This window comes from Ostrinia nubilalis, chromosome 29 (genome assembly GCF_963855985.1).
Source record: "Ostrinia nubilalis chromosome 29, ilOstNubi1.1, whole genome shotgun sequence".
NCBI lineage: Eukaryota > Metazoa > Arthropoda > Insecta > Lepidoptera > Crambidae > Ostrinia > Ostrinia nubilalis.
Genome location: NC_087116.1, coordinates 1740947 through 1764674, shown reverse-complemented (window position 1 = coordinate 1764674; position 23728 = coordinate 1740947). Strand labels below are relative to the sequence as shown.

The following is a 23728-nucleotide window of genomic DNA, read 5'->3' as shown; positions in this document are numbered from 1 at the left end:
TTAAGACTTACCGGTTTGCTCTGCGTCTATGTTTTGAATTTAAATTACTGTGTATTCTTTTCGTATGTAAATTGGTTGTTTGAAGAATACCATGCCTATTCGTATATTGTTACTGGCTTTTGCCTCCAGCTTCGCCCGCGTGAAATTCAGTTTGTCACAGATCATAATAAATTATAGCCTTTATGTTATTCTGATGTATAAACAATAATACTGAAAAATTTCATCAAAATCCGTTGAGTACTTTTTGCGTGAAAGAGTAACAAACATACATCCAAACCTCTTTACAAGCTTTCGTATTTGAATATTAGTATTTGAACTCTGATTATTTAAAAAAATAGTAAGAAAAAAAAAACATTAATGATAAATAAAACATTGAAGGGGTTGAAATCACAATAACACTTTTTGGTACCAAATAAAGTAAATTAAGTAATTTGAAAATATTTGAAAATAAAGTACAATTTATGATTTTATTTTAGTAAGTTTCATTTATTAAAAAACACTGTAAACAAACAACAGGTAAATTTATTTTGTTAACACAGACAGTTTATTTGTTTTTGCTTATTTATTCGATTTATTTAATGTTTTAATGTGCCCTGAAGTGCATTAAGGTTATAGAGACCTAAAAACATTAAAAACATTGATTTCGAATGTGCATCAAGTGCCAAACGAGAGTTAAAAACTAAATATAAGGGTTCCTTGTCAGGACTACGGAACCCTAAAAAGGTGGACTTCTTGCGGCATCTTCTTCCAGTCAACCAGGTTGCCATTTATTGAGTTTTTATTATCGTGTACATGGAATAAGCCGTCTTCATGGTCTGAAACAAATAATAATGCATCATTAATTTAATACTGTGCCTTGTTTTTTCGACAAAAAAGGGTAGTAGAACCACCCCCACACTTCCCGAATCTTGCGACTTAAGTACGAAGCACACTTATCAACCCCGAAACGGATCGTAACCGTATCAATTCGAGTCGGTCAGTATTCTATGTATGAAATTCCATACTGCAACGCACATATCCGCACCGCAACGTAAACGCCTCGCCTCGCGGTTGACAGCTCGCAAAAGGCGATGCGGTGTTGATCCCTTATGCGAGTTGATAAGTTTGCTATACGTATCGGAAAGCGCAGCGTAGGGCGTCCACCCACAAGATGAACCGACAATGCCCTCATAAAGGTAGCAGGAAAGTGGTAGATGCAGGCCGCTACCATCCGGCCTTTGTGGAAATCATTTTGAGAGGCCTATGTTCAGCAGTGGACGTCTTGGCTGAAATGATGATGATGAAGTCTGCTATGAGCTTTACGAGTGGTGTAAACTTACAGATGCAAACAAGCTCATCTCAAACGTGATGAGACCGAAGGCTTTCATGGCTACAGGGGTCTGCGCACGCGCCATCATGTAGGGGATAAACCTGAAAAGTTGGGTACAATATGCTAGTTTCCTAAAAACACTTTTAGTCTGTCAAATAATATTATCAAAAAGTCAATGTCCAAATCAAAATTTCTTTATTTGTATAGACTATTTAAATAGTACTTACAACTCGTCAAATAAGCCTCTACATGTCTCATAATCTTTTAGTAATATTTATGAATACGGGCGTCATTATACTTACTTGCGCATGGATAGATCGTAGTTGTTCTCCCATCCACAGCAGTATATCAAATCTGAAGCGTTTTCACACTGAAAATAGAAATAATTTCATTAATGTAGTTACATTTTCAAAAGACGTAGTATAGGCAGGCCCCCACTAGGTGGACCTACGATCTGCTGCTTTGAAACCTTGATGAAAAGCAAAGAGACTTACAACGGACTTCAGTTTTTCAGCGACAAGACAAGGCACGTAGATATGCAAGATGGTGCCAATACTGAATGAAGAAAACTTGTAATCAAACTCGAATCCCTGAAACAAATAAAATAAATAATAACTATCACTCAGTTTACAATTTCTTTACGAGATCGAATCAGAAATGAGGAGATCGGTAAACGAACTAAAGTCACTGACATAGCCCGATGGATTAGCAAGCTGAAGTGGCAATGGGCAGGGCACATAGCTATGTGCTATGCATAGTACGCAGAACTGACGGCCGATGGGGCAGCAAGGTTCTGGAGTGGAGTCCTCGTGCCGGAAAGCGTAGCGTAGGACGTCCACCCACAAGGTAGACCGACGGCCTCATAAAGGTAGCAGGAAGGCGCTGGATGCAGGCAGCTACCAACCGGTCATTAAGGAAATCATTGGGGGAGACCTAGTTCAGCAGTGGAGGAACACTATCTGTGGTCGCGATCCTCATCAGTGAGGGAACGAGGAAGAAGAAGTTCAGCAGTGGCTGTCCTGTGCCTAAAATGATGATGTTGAAGAAATTTTGAACATAGATGGTTTATTTATAAAAATACTAACCTCCATCACCAGGTAGAGACAGATGCAAAGTTCAGTGGTTACTATCACGTACACCAGACCCAGGTAGAAGTTGAAGGAAGATTCACATTTCTCGATCAATCTGAAATACAAATACTTAGATAAGTATTTGTAATTTGATAGATATGTAGATATGTAGATATGTAGATTAAAGTAATTAGGTAACTAGTGGGACATCCACCCACAAGGTGGATCGACGACCTCATAAAGGTAGCAGGAAGGCGCTGGATGCAGGCCGCTACCAACCGGATGATGTGGAAATCATTGGGGGAGGCCTATATAAAATGATGATGATGATGAAGTAACTAGCGTCCGATTCAAGTCTATGTTGTGTGAGGAAGAGTGGAAGGAAGGAGATGTTTAAACTGTGGTCTAGTGGTAAGTTCTGTCTTAGACCAGAGGTCCTCGGTTCGACTCCTCGTGGGGGCAATTCTTTTTTCATCAGCTGAGATGCAGGCTAACAGTTTCGCCTTTATAGACAAAACATCTTACTTACAATGATAAGAAAACCTGAACTCACTTAAAGGTCTCGCAGTGATGGTTGACAGCTTCACCCAATCGCTTCCTCAGCTCATCTCCCTCATAATCCATAGCGTCATGGACATATTTGCAGAAGAGTTCAATCCTCAGGCACGCATGGTAAACACAGGCGATCATGAAGCCATCATAACCAGTGAAGTTTATTGTATATACTGCTGCAATGTACAGCATGTATATGTACAGGATTTCGAAGTATGGCGTTTCGAATTGAGCTTCTGGACGGTCGATTGGTAAACGGACATCGTAGATCATGTGCCTTTTTGGTTCTGAGCTGAAAATTTAGCTTATTATTTCATCATCATCAGGTGATAATTATGATCTCCATTGCAGGAGCTCTTTTACCAGAGGCAAATGAGGATTTGGCCCATACTCCCCGCGCTGGCCAGACGGGTTGGGAAGTTAGTTTATTTTTATACCATATAAATTGGTAGGTGAGTCGAACTTAATAACACTAGGCTTTCTCTGCCAGTTAGAGCGTTTTCACATTTAGGCGACTTAAGCAGCGTTGCGTTTGAGGATCATCTCATCTCAGCCACAATAATTTCGTGACTGGCCGGTTGGTGTAGCGGTTCCTTCCTGCAACCTTTATGAGGTCATCTGTCCACCTATTGCCCCCATTACAGAACGTTGCTTCTCCATCGGCCGTCAGTTTGCATCTGGTAAATTAGAGAGGGTCGTGCTACTGCAATGGAGACTAAAGAACGAAGCACACTTTTAATCCCGGAAAGGGATCGTAACCGTATCAACTTGAGGCGGTCAGTATTCTTTGTATGAAACTCCATACTGCAACGCACACTTATCCGCACCGTAACGTAACCACCTCGCCTTACGGTTGACAGCGCGCTGTTAGGCCGGGCTTTGATAGAGTCTTTTTAAAAAAGGCTAATTATTCTGGCTAAAATAAAATACAATGATTGGATTTGAAAGAGGCAGCCGTCACGCACGAGTGGTAGCGAAGAACTGGCGAGCCCGTGAAGCGGGCGAGCCAACTCGGACAAAAATGCTGATGCCGCAGGATTTTCTGGGCATCAGGGGTTTTATGTACATCAGAGGGATGTAACACCTCCCCCCATCAAGAATAAACTTAGGGGTTAAATCTCCTAAGTTTATGGGTTTAAGTCAAATTATCTATAGGTTTCTACGGATTTTGGGGAATGAGGTTCCCGGATTCTGTTCGGATTCAGATTCTACTTTAGGAGTAATAATCGCGAGTTCGATTTGTTCGACATCGTGAATGCTGCCTGTTTTTATTTTAGTAAAATTATTATACTTATAAACTATTACAATTATTACAATTATAATTAGAAATAAGATAAACGACGAATAGTGTGCCCCGTATTTAATGATATGTGGTTCTTGAATAACTTTATTTAATTCGGTTAAAATTTTATCATTAGTGTATTTTCCAAAATTTACTTTATTCAGATCGAGATCTTTTAACTTGATGTTGGGTACACCATCGGCCATTTCCTTGAATTTACGGATATTACAACAACTGTCATTAATCAAATTAAAGTCTAAGTTAGATGAAGGTAAAGTTATATTTAATACATTATTCTTAGGTATCAATTGGGTATCTTTACAATAAGCTTTACAAGATGTTAGGATTTCTATGATTCCGGTTCCTATAATATTAGTTTCTAAAGTTTCGGAGTTTGAACAATCTATTGACAATTTACTTAAGGTGGATTGAACAAATATCCACTTATTATTCCGGAGTGGTTTCCAAACGTCCAAATTACCACGGATGAATTCCGTTCGACACTGATTAGGTAGTTTTGTTATTACTTTAGATAATAGTTCACTTTCACAATTGGGGTTTTCACTGGTTGGGAACACATTCACTGATTCACAGATATAGTTTTGTTTATTGGTATGTTTGCACTTTTCGAGGGAATCCAAATTATTGTAGTGTAGTTTGTCTTTTGTTATAAGGATATACTTATGGCTAGGTATTACAACGCTGAATGAGTCTGGTCTTGTTAAGTTATGAGGAGTTGGTAACGGTATATTATTATACAAGTAAAACTGGCGTGGACCTACTAGGGGCACTTGTAGTACAAACATTATCTTATTACTAACATAATAGCTAACTAAATTACTAAGATTTAAAATAACATGAATCAAATTTATATCTAAGTCTACGGCAAGTTCCAAATCACTGGGTAAGTGTCGGTAGTTATCGGCAAGCTCTCTATAAAGTTGTTGCGGAGTTATTACTGACGGATGAATGACATTAACATTACTAAATAAGATTGCATTGATTATGTCTTCGATCTGAAACGATAAGGTAAGCAAAGATGATTCTAAATTGGTGAAAATTTCATTTATTTCAGAAGTTATTAATAGACTATTGGTAGTATCAGAGATATTTATAAGTTTGGCTGAGAGCTTGTTGATAGCTGCACTGAGATTATCTTCGTTAACCTTGATTTTACTTAATGTTTCATTATAAGCGGATAATACAGATGTAGTGACTAATATGTGGTCTTTCATTAATGAAGCTAATCTCTTTTGGTTGTTTTGTACATGTTTTATAGCCGCATCGTATTTGATAGCATCATCTTCGTCCAGAGTACCGAAGATCTGCTTCATAAGGGAGCCTATTCCGGGGATCCATGCGCTACGTTTTACTCTACTGTCTATTAAATGAGTTATTGAAGAATAATCTTTGATTATATCTTTAAAACGGATTGCAAAAGGTTGAAGGATGTTAAAGCACTCGGAATTATCTAGCGGTTTTATTTTCTCGCAAATGAATTTGACCTTATCCAGTTCCTGATTAATATTTCGTATATGCGGCCTTATATATGAAATATCTAATGGAATCAGTATCCTTAAATTTCCACTAATGATTTTGGCTTTTCCAATATAGTCAAAATAGATGCCTGAACTTGTGGGTATTGGTGTTATGAAACTTGGCGTAGCCGTAGCCGACACGCTGAAAATAAACAAATTAAAAGTAAGTTCTAACGTCTAGTGATAACTAACCTATTATATTACTTAACTAAGGAGAACTGGGAAAGACGCCAGCTAATTTCACCTCGTCGCAGTGATGTTTGACGTGACGTCTATTGATTAAAAGAGTGAGGGTATTGTTGTTATGAACAGCAATAACCTTGTATGGACCTTTCCATATAGGTGAAAGTGCTTTACGCAGTCTTACATGATTTTTCAAATATACAAAGTCTCCCACTTTGTATTTAACGGGACGAGCCCTGCTATCGTAGTAGCCTTTGGATCTTTCTTTGGATTTTTCGATGTTTTCAACAGCCCGTTCCCAGGATAATTTAAGTCGGTGTTGGAGCAACCGGACGTAGTCGGGATAAGTAGTGAGGTCTTGACTGTAAATGGAATCGGGAATAAAGGCCTTGTGCCCAAACAGTAGTTCGTAAGGGGTGAAGTTCGTGGTACTATGAATGGCTGAATTGTAAGCTAGGATAGCCGTGTAAACGTAACGGGGCCAATCATCTTGGTTCTCGTTAACGTAAGACTTCAGATATTCTTTAAGTGTCGAATGACTTCTTTCCAGAGCTCCTTGAGTTTGTGGATGATACGGAGTGGACCATATCTGTTTTATTTTGAGGAAGGAACAGGTCTTTTTAAAGAGGTCAGCGGTAAAGTTTGTGCCTTGATCAGTGAGAATTGAAACTGGGATGCCGAATAGGGAAATGAAATGGACCAGACAGTCGGTTGTTTCTTCGGAAGAGACACTACGTAAAGGATAAGCTACTGAGAATTTGGTTAGATCATCCTGTATTGTTAGTATATATTTAAGTTTTGCGGGACCTGATTCGGGAAGTGGACCTACAATGTCCAAGGCTATTCTTTGAAAAGGGCTAGTAGAAGTGGTGGTTATCTGCATGGGCGCCTTGTTAGTTCGTCTTAGGGCTTTGTTTTCCTGACAGGAAGTGCAGTTTTTAATATATGATTCTACGTCGCTTTTCATTCCTTTCCAGTAATAGCGTTCTTGGATTCGGCTTAGCATTCGATTGCAACCCAAATGGCCAGCAATCGGGAGGTCGTGATTTTCTCTTAGGATTTTCTTTATCTCACTAAGGCTTGGATGAATTATATTGTTGTGGTAGATATTTACTGTAATATTAGTGTCGTGGAAAAGGTAGACAATGATGTTGTATATTTTAGCAAAATAATGTTTTTGGAATGGATTTTTAAAGTCAGGTAATGCGATTTCTATTACATCATCTGTTGATTCTAATAAGTGGTTTCTTACAGTTTTCAATGTTTGGAATATTTCTGGGTAAGTACACTCGTCAAAGTGGTTTACTTTCGGATAGATGAGATAAATTGATTTATTATTAATGTCAGGGATTCTTTCGAATGAGTATAGTTGTTTTTCTGAATACAGTATTTCTTTGGGGTCTGTAGCTTGTTCAAGAATTTCGGAGATATAGGCATTCGATTCGTCTAAATCGATGGACGTAGGGACTAGTAGGATTTTGGCATGAGATTTCAGAAGGGATTGATTATGTTCTAACACCTTTGTGTTATAATTTCTGTTTTTATTATTGATTTCTTTCAGGAATTTGGAGTAATCATCACCGAGGGCTACGTGTTCTGGACTGGAAGGTAAGTTGGGACTTAGGTTAAGTGTTTCAGGATCTTGCAGGGGAGAGTCAGGCGCTGGGAGGAGCAGAGGTGAGGTATCTTGATTTCCAGGTGATGGGTCGGGAGCGTCTAGGAGTGGCTGAGGAGGTAAGTTTTCTTGCATTTCAGGATTGGATTCAGCGGGAATATTTTTACTTGTAGAAGGTCTAGGGTCAGGAGTAGTTGTAGTAGGAATTGCAGGTTCACAGGATTGAGTCGGGTTAGTTTCTTCAGGGCTGGATGGGAATGTAATTTCACGATCATCATCTAATAGGTCAATGTTAGGTATACTGTCACTATCATTTTCAGAAGTATGCGGGAGCTGAATATTATTTAGGTCATCCAGCGTGAGCGGACTAAAAGGTAAGTCATTATTTCCGTTATCAGCGGATTGGACAGGATCAAGTTGATTTGGAGCTTCTGATTGCGGTGGAGAGTCGGTAGGGATTATTGGATTTACAGGATGTCGAGATAATGCGTCAGCATTGGCGTTTACTTTGCCTTTTTTATATTGGATATTATACTCGAACTCTTCCAGTTTTAGGCGCCACCGGACTAAGCGAGACCCGGGGTCCTTGCAATTAAAAAGCCATTGAAGGGGTTTGTGGTCTGTGATGATTGTGAAGCGGGTTCCATAGAGGTAAGGTCGGAACGTTTTGGTGCCGAACAGGATTGCTAGGCATTCCTTTTCAGTCACACTGTAATTGCATTCCGCCTTATTGAGAGTGCGAGATGCGTATGCAATGGGACGGTCTCGTCCCACGGGACCTTGGGATAATATTGCGGATATCGCATAGTTGGAAGCGTCGCAAGTCAGAAGGAAGGGTTGTGTAAAGTCTGGATAAGCTAAAATCGGGGCTGAGACAAGTTTGTTTTTTAGGGATTCGAATGCGAGTTGTTGCTCGTTTTGCCAATTAAAAGGCGTGTCCTTTTTAAGGAGGGAAGTTAAGGGTTTAGCTAGTTTTGAGAAATCTGATATGAATCTCCTATAATAGGAAACTAAACCCAGGAAAGATTTCACATCTTTTGGAGATTGGGGTACTGGAAATTCTGTTACGGCGTTGGTCTTGTCGGGGTTAGGCTTAACGCCATTTTCACTGATGATATGGCCAAGGTAAGCCACTTCCTTCCGGAGGAACTCACACTTGTCCGGCTGGAGTTTTAAATTGAAACTACGGATTCTGTTGAAGACGATTTTGAGGTTGTCGATTTGGGAAAATAGGTCAGGTGAGTACACGACGATATCGTCTAAGTAGACGAAGCATCGTGTACCCTGAAGGCCAGAAAGGCAGTTGTTCATGAGTTTTTGGAAGGTGGATGGCGCATTTTTAAGCCCAAATGGCATCCTATTGAATTGGAAATGTCCCTGAGGGACGGAGAACGCGGTTTTGGGTGCGTCTTCAGGAGATACGAGAATTTGATGGAAGCCAGAGGTAAGATCCAGAGTGCTGAAGTATTTGCTCTTGCCTAGCTGGTCGAGGATTTCATGGATTTGGGGAATTGGATAGGTTTCGCCTATAGTGATGTTGTTCAACTTCCTATAGTCGATGACAACTCTCCATTTTCGTCTTCCTTGGGAATCTAGTTTTTTGGGAACTATCCATATGGGAGAGCTCCACGGCGATGAAGAGGGCTCGATAATGTTTTGGTCAAGCATTTGGTTGATTTGCGATTCTACCTCCTGCTTATGGCATTCTGGGAATCTGTAGGATTTGGTGTGAACTGGTTCGTCGACTGTAGTTTTGATTTTGTGGTCGAGAGCAGTGGTGAATGTTAATTGATCGCCTGGCAAGTGGAAGATATCTGAGTATTGGGAGCAGAGATCTATAAGAGCATCTCTCTCTTCTTGGTTCAAGTGATTTGCTCTGAGTGAATTTATAACTTCTTCAGTTCGTTTGGATGTCGTTTGTCTACTAGTATGGACAGGATACGCAGAGGTATGAAGAGGTTCTAGGTGAAGATTGAGATTGGTTTTGATATTTATTGGCTGTTCTGAAGTATTGGCGACTGTTATGTTAATTTTATCATTTTCCTTGACTTTTACTAAGCAGTTTGATATTAGTAGGTTCTGGGATATATGCTGATCTAGAATGACACCTTCTTTAAGGTCAGGATTAGAAACTGAACACTCTATTACTTTCTCTGAGCGTGCTGGAACGGTGTAATAAGGATCCGTAAAGAATAACTTCAGGATATGTTTTCCAAGCTTCAGGGCTTCGCGCGTGAAATCGATGCTGCCATTGAATTGGTTAAGGAGGTCGTTACCCACGATGCCGTCGTAGGGGAAATCAATGTCTCCCACTACGTGGAATTTGTGTTTGATGGAAACTTTGGGTTTGTCTTTTAAGTATAACGCCAAATTAAGTGAGCCCAACGTTGGGACGGATTCGTCAGCAGAGTTAAAGCCCTTAAGTTTGAGCTTTTCCTCGTTCAGCGGAGTTTGAGGTTTGATACACGACTTTTTGAGTAGGCTTATTGAAGAACCTGTGTCAATTAAAAGCGACAGTGGCATTTCAGAAGCGGCTGTGTTGATTACAACGTGTGGTAACGATTTGATTGAGGGATCAAATGATATTTCGTAAATTTGTGTGTTTTTTTCAGTTAGCGGAGTCGTCAGGGAAGGCCTGCGTTTGGGTGTAGTAGATTTTGCATTTGGTACAGTGGATACAGTGGATGCAGTGGATACAGTGGTCGCCTTTGGTTCGGCGGATACAGTGGATACAGTGGATGCAGTGGATACAGTGGTCGCCTTTGGTTTGGCGGATACAGTGGATGCAGTGGATACAGTGGTCGCCTTTGGTTTGGCGGATACAGTGGGTACAGCGGTCGCCTTTGGTTCGGCGGATACAGTGGATACAGTGGATACAGTGGATACAGTGGATGCAGTGGATACAGTGGATGCAGTGGATACAGTGGGTGTCTTTTCATTTGGAATCAGGGTTGGTTTGCGTTTTGGACTCGCGGGACACCGCCGGGAGTCCACTACTCGTTTAAATTTTCTGAGGGATTGAAGTCAACTTCGTCATGACCCTCGTCGTCCTCCTGTTGGTCCTGGTTGAAGTTGACCCTACGGAACTGAGGATTTGGGGTGTTGAATGGAGGCCTTTGACCCCTCATTCTGTTATTGTATTCTCGTTTTCGACAGACGTCGATAGTGTGCCCTGGGGCTTTGCAGTATCGACATACGACAGTGGAGTTGGAACCCGAAGGTTGAGGTTGAGATTGAGATTGAGAACTTTGTTGTTGGTTGTTGAAATTCTGACGGGGTTTCGTGAATCGATTATTGTTATTGTTGTTGGGTCTTTGGTCGGGAACAGGTTTTTTGTATAGAGTCTGTTGTATCTGTTCTTCGGATACGGCGAGGTTTACGGCTTCGTTGAGGGTTGATGGTGAGCGACATCTCACTATATTGGAGATACGGGGATGTAATCCCATTAAGAAATGGTGGAGAGCGAGATCCTCCATTGCGGCTGTCCTACCGGGAATTTCTTTGACTTTAGTTTGCGACAACGATATCTCCGTCAGGAGTTGAGACAGGCATGTCTCGACTCGGAGCGCGTATTGGCTGACGTTTTCATTACCGCTCTGCTTACTCTCTTGGAGGTCCATTAGCAGGTGCGCATAATGTTTACGCTCACTGAATTGAGTTTTCAAGAATTCCTTCAATTGTTCCCAATTGGTGAATTCTTTTATGGAGCACGCGACTTCCGCTTTCCCTTGAAGTTGGCATAATATGTATTTAAAAACTATATGTTTTTGGGTCTCCGTGGCTAAGTTGTAGGCGTTGTTGCAGTTTATGATAAAAGAGGTTTCTCTACTGCCATCGTATGGCTTTATGAATTTTAGGAGGATACTGAGGTCTAAATTCATTGCAATAGTTGAGGGAGCAGGTTTTCTGCCCCTTTTTTCCCTTTGGACGTCCGCTACTGGGCTTGTGGCTCTATCGTCTTCCGACATTGGCAAGTCCACGTCTACCGGTACGGGGAGCACGTCCTTGGGTACTCTGAACTCTGATTTTGACATTTTGAATTGATGTAAAGTTAAACTTCTTAACACCTTTGCTGCGGCAGTAACTTTCTAATACTTTCCATTCCTTCGGTACAAGGTCAGTAAACCTGGTATTAAAACTTACATTGTGGCGGCACAAGGCTTAAAGACCTTGTAATATTTAAGATACAGGGTGTTGATTTCAATACCCGCCATATTTAGGGAGTAGATTAAGTAGCTTATTCTGATCACGAATCAGCAAAAAAACTGACTTCCAAATTTTTTATTATTTTTTTTTAAATATCTACGATTTCCATAATCGACCACTACAGTGCAGAATAGTCCCCCAACGCAAACGGCGCGCGGCGCTCACCCGGTGACCCGGGCAACGCTGCGCCCCCCGCCCCACGCCCCACTACCCGCGCTCGCCCATGAGTCAGTCAACTATCAGCCACAATCAGCTGTGAGTTCAAAGACGACTACTGGACAGAGCTTAATCCAAATCTACCCTAAAAATGTAATGAGTAAATTAGTTACTTACACCTTATCATGTTACGAGTTTATTTGTTGTTCTAAAAACTAATTAATTAAGTACTCTTTAATTAATAAAAAAACCTTTTACACGAATTTGCTTCCTTCCGCAAAATATTTTTTTTTACAGAACCTACATTATTATTATTTTTTAATTAAACCATGCTTTTATGTGTGTGATAAGCTTGTACCTACTTATCATTCAAAAGTACTGTAAACAGATGACAATAATGCTCTTTCATACAGGTTCGTTATTCCTTACATTTCCAGCTCTCTACCTTAATAACTTTTACGTCTTTACGATAGTAATTATTAAAATAAAACTTAACTTACTTAATACCGCAAACTGAACACCTAGAAATAACACACTGGCAAACTCTTGTTCCTTCACTTTCGATAGGAGATAAGACAAGATTTTGTTTTTAAACTCGATTGATTTCAGTACCTGAACAAAATTTCATATCTTAAAAGAAAATTTCATATCTTTCATTTGGAGCGGTGACTTGTAATTGAATACAATAATACCACCGCCTTGCGCGCGGCACGGACATCGGGCTCGCACGGAATAGGTACTTCCCCATCTTCGTGTTTCGGGCGTCATCGGGCGGCCGGCGCTCAATCGTGGATCATCGATTTTCTCTGTTCATCAGTCCGATTTTGCTATCCACGCAGAGAGGCCGCGCGCACGCTCCGCGAAATCTAGCTCGTATTTAGAATACCTAGTACTCAATCGCTATTTTCTTATTTCTTGCCTTGTAACTTCAACTTTTCTCTTCCTCTCTGCTTGATAACTGTTTTCTAGTACTTATTACTTCCTACTACCGTAATAACGTAATTTCATTTCTATCGGCGTTTAATTTAAATACCCTGAACGAATGTTAGTTAGGTTCAGGTTAGACTTCCATTCTTCATAACTTACATAAAATAATTCATCATCATGTTCGGGATTATTTTAAATGAATGTAATTTCATTACACGAAATAACTACCACAATTTATTGATATTCTTATCGTTTTAATAATAACGATTAGTAATTAAAGATCTACAAATCATTTGCATTTGAGTGTTTTGAAAGCTTGCTTTAAGAGCATTAATGATAGGACGAATCTTTAGTTCACAAAGATTAAACAAAGTATTTTTCCCGCCGCTTTTACATTCTCATTCGTTGATAGACTTCCTGTACTAAACTGACGAAATTAAACTTTTCTGTTGTTAAAAATTACGTAAAGTAGTTGAAAATGAATAATAACGATAACTACCGATTCACGACGACATTCGATGGACGTATTTCATCGAATGCACTTTTCTAATTGCAAATTTGCGATTTTTTATTGTTTTCTTGTGCGGTTTTGAGTATTTAGTGTGTGAAAGTGTGATAGTGAGTGTAATAATAGTGAGTGAGTGTTAGGAAGATGCCAAACCATACGTACAGTGCTCGTGAGTACGTAAACATGGTTTACTGTTACGGGAGGGCACGTGGAAACGCATCTGAAGTCGCATCGGTGAGTAGGTACCTAGTTCTAAACTTAAAGGAATGTGTTTTTTTTTAATGTAGGGAGTAAATAATCTGGTAATTTTGTGTACAAAATACTCCCGCGATTGCGGTAGATAGTGGCGGAAAGCGCGTAGGTACGCTCCAATACACACACACATAGGAAACAGCAAACTAATTTAAAACGAACTTTAACTTTAGTTAGTCAAACAAAAATACCTATTTACACTACCTATTTTACGTGGCTTCCTTCAGTAGACTATCAGACATGATAAGCGAGCGATCCGCGTAGCTCGATGGGTGCCGCAGTTGAAACGTATTGCAGTATTACGAGCCACAGTACAGTTGATGTCGCACGGAAAATATTCGCTAAAAATTCTACTTTAGTTTGTAATTTTTTTTTTGGTGGATAATTCGTTTATATAAGTCATAATAGATCACCTAAATAAATATGGCGAGGATTGAAATCAACACCCTGTATATTAATTTTATTTTTGACTTCATGTTAATAGATATTGTGTATTTTTTCTTTGAATATTAATAATAATGTATTTATTGACATACACCTGAAGGCGTTCGTGAATAACTTGTTTAGTATAAAAATTATAGCTATATTCAAAATACAAGGCTTATGCACCCTGTGCCGCACTGAAGTAGGGAAGTCTGGTGGGTATTCTAGGGATGTGAAATACAAATATCGATAGTTTAAATTAAGTTTTAATAAAAATTTAAAAAAGTAACAAACAAAGATGTTTTAATAATTTAGTCTAAATATTTTACAAATAAGACATACGTGCATAAATACTTAAATAAGCTATATTTAAAGAAAACATATTATTTAATAACATTTAGTTACAACTTCAAATGTTTGTCACGAAAAACATTATTTAAATTAGCAATAAATCGTGTAGCAAATTAAATTATAATCAATTTGCAGTTTTGATTTTGTTTGTTTCTCTTGACGCCATGTCGACATGTGCGTTTCTTACGAATGCGAGGCAACACTGGCTGCACGAAGCTAGCGTGGGGTGCGGTACCAGGTGCGCAGGGTACAAGGTGCTTCGACCTGGTTTCGCATTGTGAAGACATTTTATTACTTCCGTGCGGTACCAGGTCTAAAAACCTGGTATTAAGGTAGGTACATCATTGGATTCTATTTTAAGAATACATCATAGATATATATTCATCACTTTCCTACACCGGACCCAATTGAAGTTATGCCTTTCGCACGACAAGGAAGACTATAATTTTCTTAGCCGCACGGTAAGCGAGACGTACACAAGGTCTATAGACCTGGTTTCGCACTCAACGTGTTAAACCGTAAATGATTACAAAAGGAATACACGATAAAATTGGTCACAACGCCACACAAAGAATTGAATCAATTGAATATTAGATAAGGTACAAAGAACAAAGGCCAGACTCACTACAATGTTGCGTAGACGGCGAACGTGAGCGCGACGACGGGAAGCGGCTGCATTCCGGAGCGATAAGGGCGTCTCAGGCACGGTGTTACGCGTTGATTGTCTTGAGTTAGGATGATATTTATTTCAGGTTGCGGCAAATCGGGATACGGCGGAGCAGGATACAGCGATGAGATTCTTCTTCAGGATGCAGTGGAGATGGTAAGTATTTTCTTTCAGGGCCAGCGATGATGGTGAGTTCGACGACGGTTGCGGGACACAGCGGGAACAGTGGAACACAGCAGATACAGCGGGACACAGTGGGACACGGTGAAATGTAGCGGGACACGAAGAGGTACAGCGATGATGCAGTGTGATGCGACGAGAAACGGTGAGATACGGCGAGATACAGTGAGATACGGTGAGATTCTGAGTTCGAACTTGGATCACTTGCACACACACTGTTTGTTCACTATACTATACTTCGGACGCGGTACCGAGGATTTTATAAATCCCTTGAGCTGCCACCAATGTTAGGCCGGGCTTTGATAGAGTCTTTTTAAAAAAGGCTAATTATTCTGGCTAAAATAAAATACAATGATTGGATTTGAAAGAGGCAGCCGTCACGCACGAGTGGTAGCGAAGAACTGGCGAGCCCGTGAAGCGGGCGAGCCAACTCGGACAAAAATGCTGATGCCGCAGGATTTTCTGGGCATCAGGGGTTTTATGTACATCAGAGGGATGTAACAGCGCGAAAGACGATAATAGCTCGCGAAAGGTTGATACGGTGTTGATCCCTTTCCGAGTTGACAGGTCTGCTATGAGCTTAAAAGACCTGATGATGATGATGATAATTTACCTGAACAAAGTTTCACAGATATTCATCACAGATGCAGTCAAGACGAAAGTGGAGAGGATCATCAGCACACAAGCGATCCAGATGTTCTGGTAGAACCTGGTGTTCTTTACGTAGCCTCTGACCAGCGGTTTGTAGCTTTCAGGCAGCTGGTTGAAGGACGCGTAATCTTTGTTTATCAAGGCTAGGATTTGGCTGGTTGGTTCTTCTTTATAGTAGAGAAGACACATCTAAAATTATATTTTATAGATTAAAAGATGCCACATCAAGTATAAGCACCCTGAATGTACTGCTACTTTTAGCATAGGCGATCGGAGATTTAGTCGTTTCTTGGAAGCTGGATGCAGCGATCACACATTCCACACCGCACGTTGCTATTGAGTAGCTTTTCAGAAGCTCAACGCAGCGACAACAGCAGCTAAATACCGTCATGAAGTCGCGAAATCGCGATGCTGCATCGATATCACAGAAGCGATCGATCCAGATGTTCTGGTAGAACCTGGTGTTCTTTACGTAGCCTCTGACCAGCGGTTTGTAGCTTTCAGGCAGCTGGTTGAAGGACGCGTAATCTTTGTTTATCAAGGCTAGGATTTGGCTGGTTGGTTCTTCTTTATAGTAGAGAAGACACATCTAAAATTATATTTTATAGATTAAAAGATGCCACATCAAGTATAAGCACCCTGAATGTACTGCTACTTTTAGCATAGGCGATCGGAGATTTAGTCGTTTCTTGGAAGCTGGATGCAGCGATCACACATTCCACACCGCACGTTGCTATTGAGTAGCTTTTCAGAAGCTCAACGCAGCGACAACAGCAGCTAAATACCGTCATGAAGTCGCGAAATCGCGATGCTGCATCGATATCACAAAATCGATGCTAAGGTCTAGTTTCTACCAAGGCAGAGCGGTGCGGAGACGAGAGAAGATTGGTGGAAACAGGGCCTGAAAACCGCTTGGTGAGTCAGTACCTTCAAGATCCCAGTGATGAAAGGTCCGATCAGGCCGACGTGTCTGATCACCTCCAGGATCTCGCCGTCGATCCAGTACCGGCGGATGTCCAGGAACACCAGGACGGTCATCGGTATGGTAGTGAAACAGAGGATGGCTGGAAGACGTTTTCTTCGTTACAGTTTCGTGTTATTATCATCATCATTATTATCATCATCATCATCATCATATCGCACGCGACTTCGTACGCTTGGATCCCGTTTTACCCCCGTAGGGGTGGAGTTTCGTAAAATCCGTCCTTTGTGAGCGAGCACCTACGTTCTAAAAGGAACCCCCATGCAAAGAGACTCCTAGCACTTGTAGTTTCTGAGATTTCGTAATGAGTGTGAGTCAGTGATCTTTCTCTTTTATAAAAGATTTATTATACTAGCGGCCGCCCGCGACTTCGTACGCGTGGATCCCGTTTTAACCCCTTAGGGGTGGAGTTTCGTAAAATCCTTTCTTAGCGGATGCCTACGTCATAACATCTACCTGCATACCCAGCCCGATCCGTCCAGTGGTTTGGGCTGTGCGTTGATAGATCACTATGTGAGTCAGTCAGTCAGTCACCTTTGAGTTAATATATTTAGACTCACGGATAGCCAGTAGTCTCCACTTGTTGGTCGCAGGGTTGGGGTATATCATTCCATAGCTCATGGAGTACATGTTCAATCTATAAGTGTCGTGGAAAGGCCCGAATTCGTTCTCCATTCTTATTGTATGGTCTTCCATAATAGAGTTGTATATAGTATTGAACTCTCTTAATCTTTAAGTCTAGTGGTACAATTTGCCACAGTGTTAAAAACTATTCATTTCCGTTTATGCTCTCGACGAATGTGACTGCAAACCTTTTGTTAGATTCAATGGGAATATTCTTTTGTTCATCGATTAGTAATTTACAAGTTTGGAAACAAAGAACTCTTTAATTTTCATAAACGATAATAATACACAACAGTTGCATGCAAGTGATTTGACCTTAAAGAAAATGGTAATATTATGATATGAATGTTCTTCCTTTTTGTATTGAATTATATTCAGATATTCGTTATGAAGAAATTTTACTGTAAGGGCGAGACATCCCGTTTTTTGCAGGATCCCGTTTCGTAGTATAGGTACGCGTATAATATTACCGATCACACGAACATCCCCTTTGCAGTGTTCCGCAAAAAAAACAAGCCAGTCGAATTTGAAATTCAAATTTAAAACACACCCAAAAGTGTGTTCGGTGCAGTTTGACCCTGCACTACTGAATCCTGCAAAACTGGATTGCTGTGGCAACGAACCCTTACTTATACCTACTTTTAAAGGTAAATGACAAGAGTGGATCCCATGGTCATACTGAATAGGATAAATATAGGAAGTGTTATTTTGTAACTAATAACTAATATAGTTTTGTTTTGACTTTTGTGTAAAATCCAATACGACTGTAACTGATTTTGAAGAAACTTTCAGTGACAGATAGCTAGCTGATGTTAAAAGGAGTAAGCTAAATAACCAAAACTGTGAAAAAACTCTGTTATAGAATGGAATACTGGATTGTAGACGAAGCCGCGAGAAAAAGGTAGTAAGAAAATAATTGTAAGCATTTCCTTCTTAACCCTTGAACCATAAAATTGTACCAATTAGTAAATTACTACAAAGTTACTAACTAGCTTTGAAGTTAAGTAATTGACATAATTATTATTTCTTGAAATTATGAACTAGAAAACTCTTTTATTAGGGTTAAAAAGGTCTTTATGTACTTGGTGGCTGTTTGTCCCTGGTGGTTGACAATTTGGTATAACGAAGTATAGCTGTTCGAGTTCTGGTGAGGCTAAAATGTTAGTAAGGTAATACGATGATCACTGGTAACATAATCTACGTTTTTAAAAGAAAAACTCAAATAAATAATTATCATTTTTATTTGCATTGGTATAAATTAGGTGTGTGCTTAAATTAATTAATAAATATACTCTTTAAAACAATAAAAAACTATTTGTTTCGTTCACTCAAAAATAAATTCAATGTGTTTGGTGATAGAAAAATAAATAGGCGTTCTTAGATTTACCAAGGATTTTGCCACACTGAATGCGGTCTGCGGGCTGCATTTACTGACCGCAGACCGCATTCATTGTGGCAAATCCTACAAAGGAGTCACAGTCAAAAAAACATTGGAGCCTTTAGGCTTAGTTTCCATCAAGGCGGAGCTGGCGGAGCGGTGCGGAGACGAGAGGAAATGTGCAGCGAAGCTGGCAGGCTGTTTCCATCAAAGTGAAGCGGAGAACGGGACTATTCCCACCTCTCGTTCCCACCACTGCAACTCCTGTGTAGCCAGGATCTAAAGCTTGACCGCCATAAAAACCCAACCAATTAAGGTCAAGTTTGTCCCGGGGGAAAATTAAACTGTCATTGGACCCGCAACGAAATTAATCAGAAGAACATAGGAGGAGTTCGAAATTAAAGTAAGTGAAGCGGAGAAGAGTGGAGACGAAAGGAGGTGTCTAATTCTGAAAAACAAGTAGGTACGCCCGACACTTCTCCGCTCGATCCATTTAATTCCATTTCCACCGAAGCGAGAGGAGTGGAGATGTGCAAATAATGTAATCTGAGGTGGAATTGTGTAAAGCAATCGTTATCATTTGACAGTTCATAACGTACGATTATTTTGTCAAACGCTTTGTTTAACTGACTTTATCGTACGTTATGAACTGTCAAATGATTACGATTGCTTTACACAATTCCACCTCTGATTATTCAAAAAACTCTGCTCCGCTCAGCACCGCTCCGCTTTGATGGAAACCGGGCCTTAGTTTAGTAACCCGCATCTTCCGTATTGAAATCCTTATGCACTGTAACTCTTGGTCATCATGCTTATTAAAGATACCCAATTTGGCTCTAAACTCAGGTATAAGCTTTCCTGCTCTCATGGAACCACACCACGAAGGTTCGGATCTGCGTGGGGCGCAGTGTTATCACGTAATCCATGTCCACCTCCTGTTCCTTGGAGTTGGTGGGGTCTGCTCCATCATCCTCCTTTATGTCCCTGCAAGAATTTATAAAAGCGAAAGGTGAGTGACTGATTGACTGACTGACTCACTCACTCATCACGATATCCCAGAAACTACAAGTGCTAGGAGTATCAAATTTTGCATGGGGGTTCCTTTTAGAATGTAGGGTGCTCACTAAGAAGGGATTTCGAAAAATTCAAACCCTAAGGGGGTAAAACGGGGTCCGCGCATACAAAGGCTACGGTAACTACCACAAAGTTCCTTCAGTCCGCAATAAGAGGGCTACGCTGGGCTGCCCTATCATGCTAATATGGCTACAGTAGCCAATCTTCTTGGTAAACGTGTACATTCTGCAAGAAGTAAATGATGATTCGACAGTAGCCCAAGACGACTCTGACTCTGAGTCTGACTGTCGATTGTCACCTGTCACTGTCGTCTACTGGACTATTGTGGTGAACCCACTCATAACTCAAGCATACTTAGGTTAGTTGGAGGGGTTAACAGAGCTAAAGGAAAAAAATATTGTTGCTATTAGGTCTAGACAAGTGGCATTTTTTGATCGAATCGAAAATCTAATTCTTCACGAAGCGATGTAACTAAATACAAAACTACGCCGTAATAATGGCCTTTCGACATTACCACAGTCATGTTTTGCCACTTGTCTAGGGGGGCTGGTATACTCTTGAAAAAGTCGATTGCTTCAGGTGGGACATGAACTCATTTCCACTTGCCTGGCGATTGCCCTAAGCAGCGGTGTAAATAAAAGGGAGTCCACCATTTACACCGCTGTAAATTCCTGTGTAGCCAGGATCTGCTTGATCGCCAATAAAACCCAACCAGTGAAGGTCAAGTTTGTCCCGGGGAAAAGTTAATATCATTGAACAAACTTGACCTTCACTGGTTAGGTTATTGGCGATCAAGCTGTAGATCCTGGCTACATAGAAGTTGCAGCGGTGGCGAACGAGAGGTGGGAATAGTCCCATAGCATTGGACGCACAATGGAATTAGACAGAAGAACATTGGGGTTTGAAGATAACAAATGATTTTAACATTCGACATACCTCTTTCTCCGACTTTCTGTCCTTTTCCCGTAGTCTTTGTAGTCGTTTTCTACCTCTTTCTCATCTTCCTCAGATTCTGAGTCGTCGTATTCCTGCGAGAGAGGCCTCCGTCGCTTCTCCCTTATATTTGTTGAATGAGGGATTTGACCATCTGAAAAATCATCTTAGTAAATAAACAGGTCCAAAGTACCCAGCCCGTATTCGTATTGTGATCACAAGAGGCGGCGAGGCTCTCAATTGATGAAATTGATGATCAGGTTGAAGGTGGAAGCTTTACTCAGGAACCTCAACTACAGAGACAATTACTGGCTATCTTACCTCCAATTGCCGAAACACAATAATGCTGTAAACGGTACTGTGGCAACAGACTTTGGTAAGATGGTGGTAGCTAGCCAGGTGGACTTGGAAGTTTGGAACTAGCTCTACCGTCAGCCACCAAGTAGAGAATTTTACCTCTACTGGGAATCGAACCCGGGTTATCTGGTTCAGAAGTGGGTAATCATACGACTAGGCAACCGAGACGGTTGTGTTTTTTGAGTTGCCTCAATCAACGTCATCTCAGTTTTCAGGACTATAATGAAAGAAAGATACTAATTCATTAAAAAAAGTTATCTCCACGTTAACATAATCTTACCCTTAGGTTGATTGATCTCTTCAACCAATTCTCTTCTCACTTCTTCTCCACTATCATCTGCTACCTTCTTCCTATCAGTTAAGAAGAACGGCATATCCACACTGGTAAACTTCTCCCTTCTTCTCGGTCTACCCTTTGTTCTTTTAGTCGTAAGTTCTAGAGAAGCTGTCGATTCCTCATAGTCGTAATTCTGCCTGTATCTTCTAGTTTTCTTCTTTTTCCTTCTAAATCTGGGCTCGTCTTCTACGTTGCGTGATTTGGGGTAAAATCTTGGGGTTTTGTAGTACATTTCGTACATAGATTTTGTTATTCCGTCGTCGCAATCGTCTGTTGGGGTTTCTGGAACTGAATCAATCAAATAATCAGAAGAAATATTTTAAACTACCTCGCACCTATGTGCTGAAAGGGACAGGATGATGTATATGGTACGATATTGGTGGAGTAGGACCACGTAAATGAATTTCACGATAACCATTCTTAATGGAACATTTTTAAATTGCTTAAACTTAATCCAAGTGATTTGCAGAAAGATGTTTTCAATAAAAAAACATAAGGAAATCGATAAAATTATATAAATTACGCATTGCATTAGTATTATAAATCATAATTATTTCCGTCTCCTTGGGTTATTTTCCAATCTTTTACAATGAACAAGACTGCTAGAATTATTCGATTTATTTTTTTTATATTTTGTCAATTTTGTGTGTTGTGCAATAAAGACTATCTATGTATTTACCTGGAGGCCTAGTCCTCTTCACATTACTCAATTTCCTTCGTCTAGGCAACCTCTTCTTCATATTAGACGAGAAATCTTCTTCCTCCGAGACGATCTCCGCCGAATCCCTCCCCATTATAGACGAAAACCGATTCGGCCTCGCCGTTTTGCTCCAAAAACTCAACCTTTGCGGCTTTTTCGTCACCTTTTTGTACATTTCTGTCGTCGTCAGATTGTAGACGAATATCGGCACTTCGGTATCTTTAACTGTGGTGATGCTTTCGTTAAATTTGACGTCATTGGTCAGTTCAGTTCTGACGTCATCGAAAGTGTTGTTGATTATGTTCTCGTTGATGTTTTCGGTGATGTTGATAGAGCGTTTTCGTCTCTCATAATCGTAGCTAGGTTTTTGAGTCCTGATTTTGGATCGGACTTTGTCAGAGTAGTATTTTTGACGCGGTGGCTTCTTGCGGTAGTTTTGGTCTTCGTCTGAGTAGTGTTCTGTTGGAAATATATTTGAAAGATAAACTACCTATTTAAAATAAATCATTTTTTTATATTTAAGTTGGATAATTCAAAAAGGGCTAGATAATGATTGTTAATGTTTTATTTTTGTCTTGTAATAAAAGCAATTTCTTTCTTCTTTTTCCTACCTTCATTTACAGGTTCTGCCCCGTCATTTTGCTTTGTTCCTTCTTCCTTATCCATATCGTTATCCTCTGGTAGTATACCATCGTCACCTCCTGTGTAAACGTATCTGAAAATATAAATAAAGGTTGCTGACTTTAAAAAGAAGATGTAAATATATCATTTTGAGTTACAGAAACATTAAAATAAATAGAGGAATAATAGTGGAACTAGAAATAAAGTACCCTGTGGCACTCCTAATGAGAACTGAATGCTACTGAAAACATTTCCCCAATATCTTCGTTAACTATTTACTAGTTACGTGTACATGGTTTCTTAATCTTCCACTCTACTTTTCTCAAGAAGTGACAGACTTTCAGTTAATATCGAAAATCAGCTAATCCATTGTATTATCAAATTCGAAAAGGGACTATTCCCACCTCTCGTTCCCACCGCTGGAACTCCTGTGTAGCCAGGATCTATAGCTTGACCGCCAATAAAGATCCAACCAGTGAAGGTCAAGTTTGTCCCGAGGAAAGTTAAACTGTCATTGGACCCGAAAGAAAATGTATTAACATAGAAGGAGTCGAAGTTAAGGTTCGACTTCCCTGTGCAAAATGGTGACAAAACAAAGATTAATGTCGAATTCGAAAGTATTTGTAGATTCTAACAATTCTTCAACCCACTCTAGGGTTCCACCACTCTTACCTGGTACTCCAGTCCATCTGCCTAGCATCGTCGAGCCACTGGTTGGCAGCGAGGGTGGTCTCCCGGATCATCTTGATCTGCATCTGCAGGAATATCTTGCGGAGCTCCACCGTGATGAAGGAGGACTTGGTGGCGTAGTCTTCGGGGTTTTCCACCTTTTCTTTCATGTTACCTGATGAA

At 40.3% G+C, this 23728-nt stretch overlaps 2 protein-coding genes across 2 annotated transcripts in view; both read right to left on the bottom strand.

Annotated features, from left to right (window-relative positions):
• Positions 1–531: 531 nt before the first annotated feature.
• On the bottom strand, positions 532–18927 carry LOC135085601 (uncharacterized). The gene is made up of 10 exons (XM_063980375.1): positions 18908–18927; positions 17413–17582; positions 16798–16934; positions 15833–16059; positions 2933–3223; positions 2395–2494; positions 1804–1899; positions 1612–1679; positions 1320–1410; positions 532–815 (listed from the first exon to the last, which is right to left on the bottom strand). Exons 1-10 carry the CDS (start codon positions 18925–18927, stop codon positions 768–770), a joined length of 1248 nt encoding a protein of 415 aa, XP_063836445.1. The 3' UTR covers positions 532–767.
• LOC135085656 (lysosomal alpha-mannosidase-like) overlaps positions 18700–23728 on the bottom strand; it is a 27392-nt gene continuing 22363 nt past the window's right edge. The window contains exons 23-28 of the mRNA XM_063980424.1: positions 23549–23720; positions 22867–22970; positions 22235–22714; positions 21499–21843; positions 20865–21015; positions 18700–19838 (exon numbers count right to left, since the gene is read on the bottom strand). Of these exons, the coding sequence (XP_063836494.1) occupies positions 19697–19838; positions 20865–21015; positions 21499–21843; positions 22235–22714; positions 22867–22970; positions 23549–23720 (1394 nt within the window). The 3' untranslated portion in view covers positions 18700–19696. The remainder of the gene's footprint in view (positions 19839–20864; positions 21016–21498; positions 21844–22234; positions 22715–22866; positions 22971–23548; positions 23721–23728) is intronic.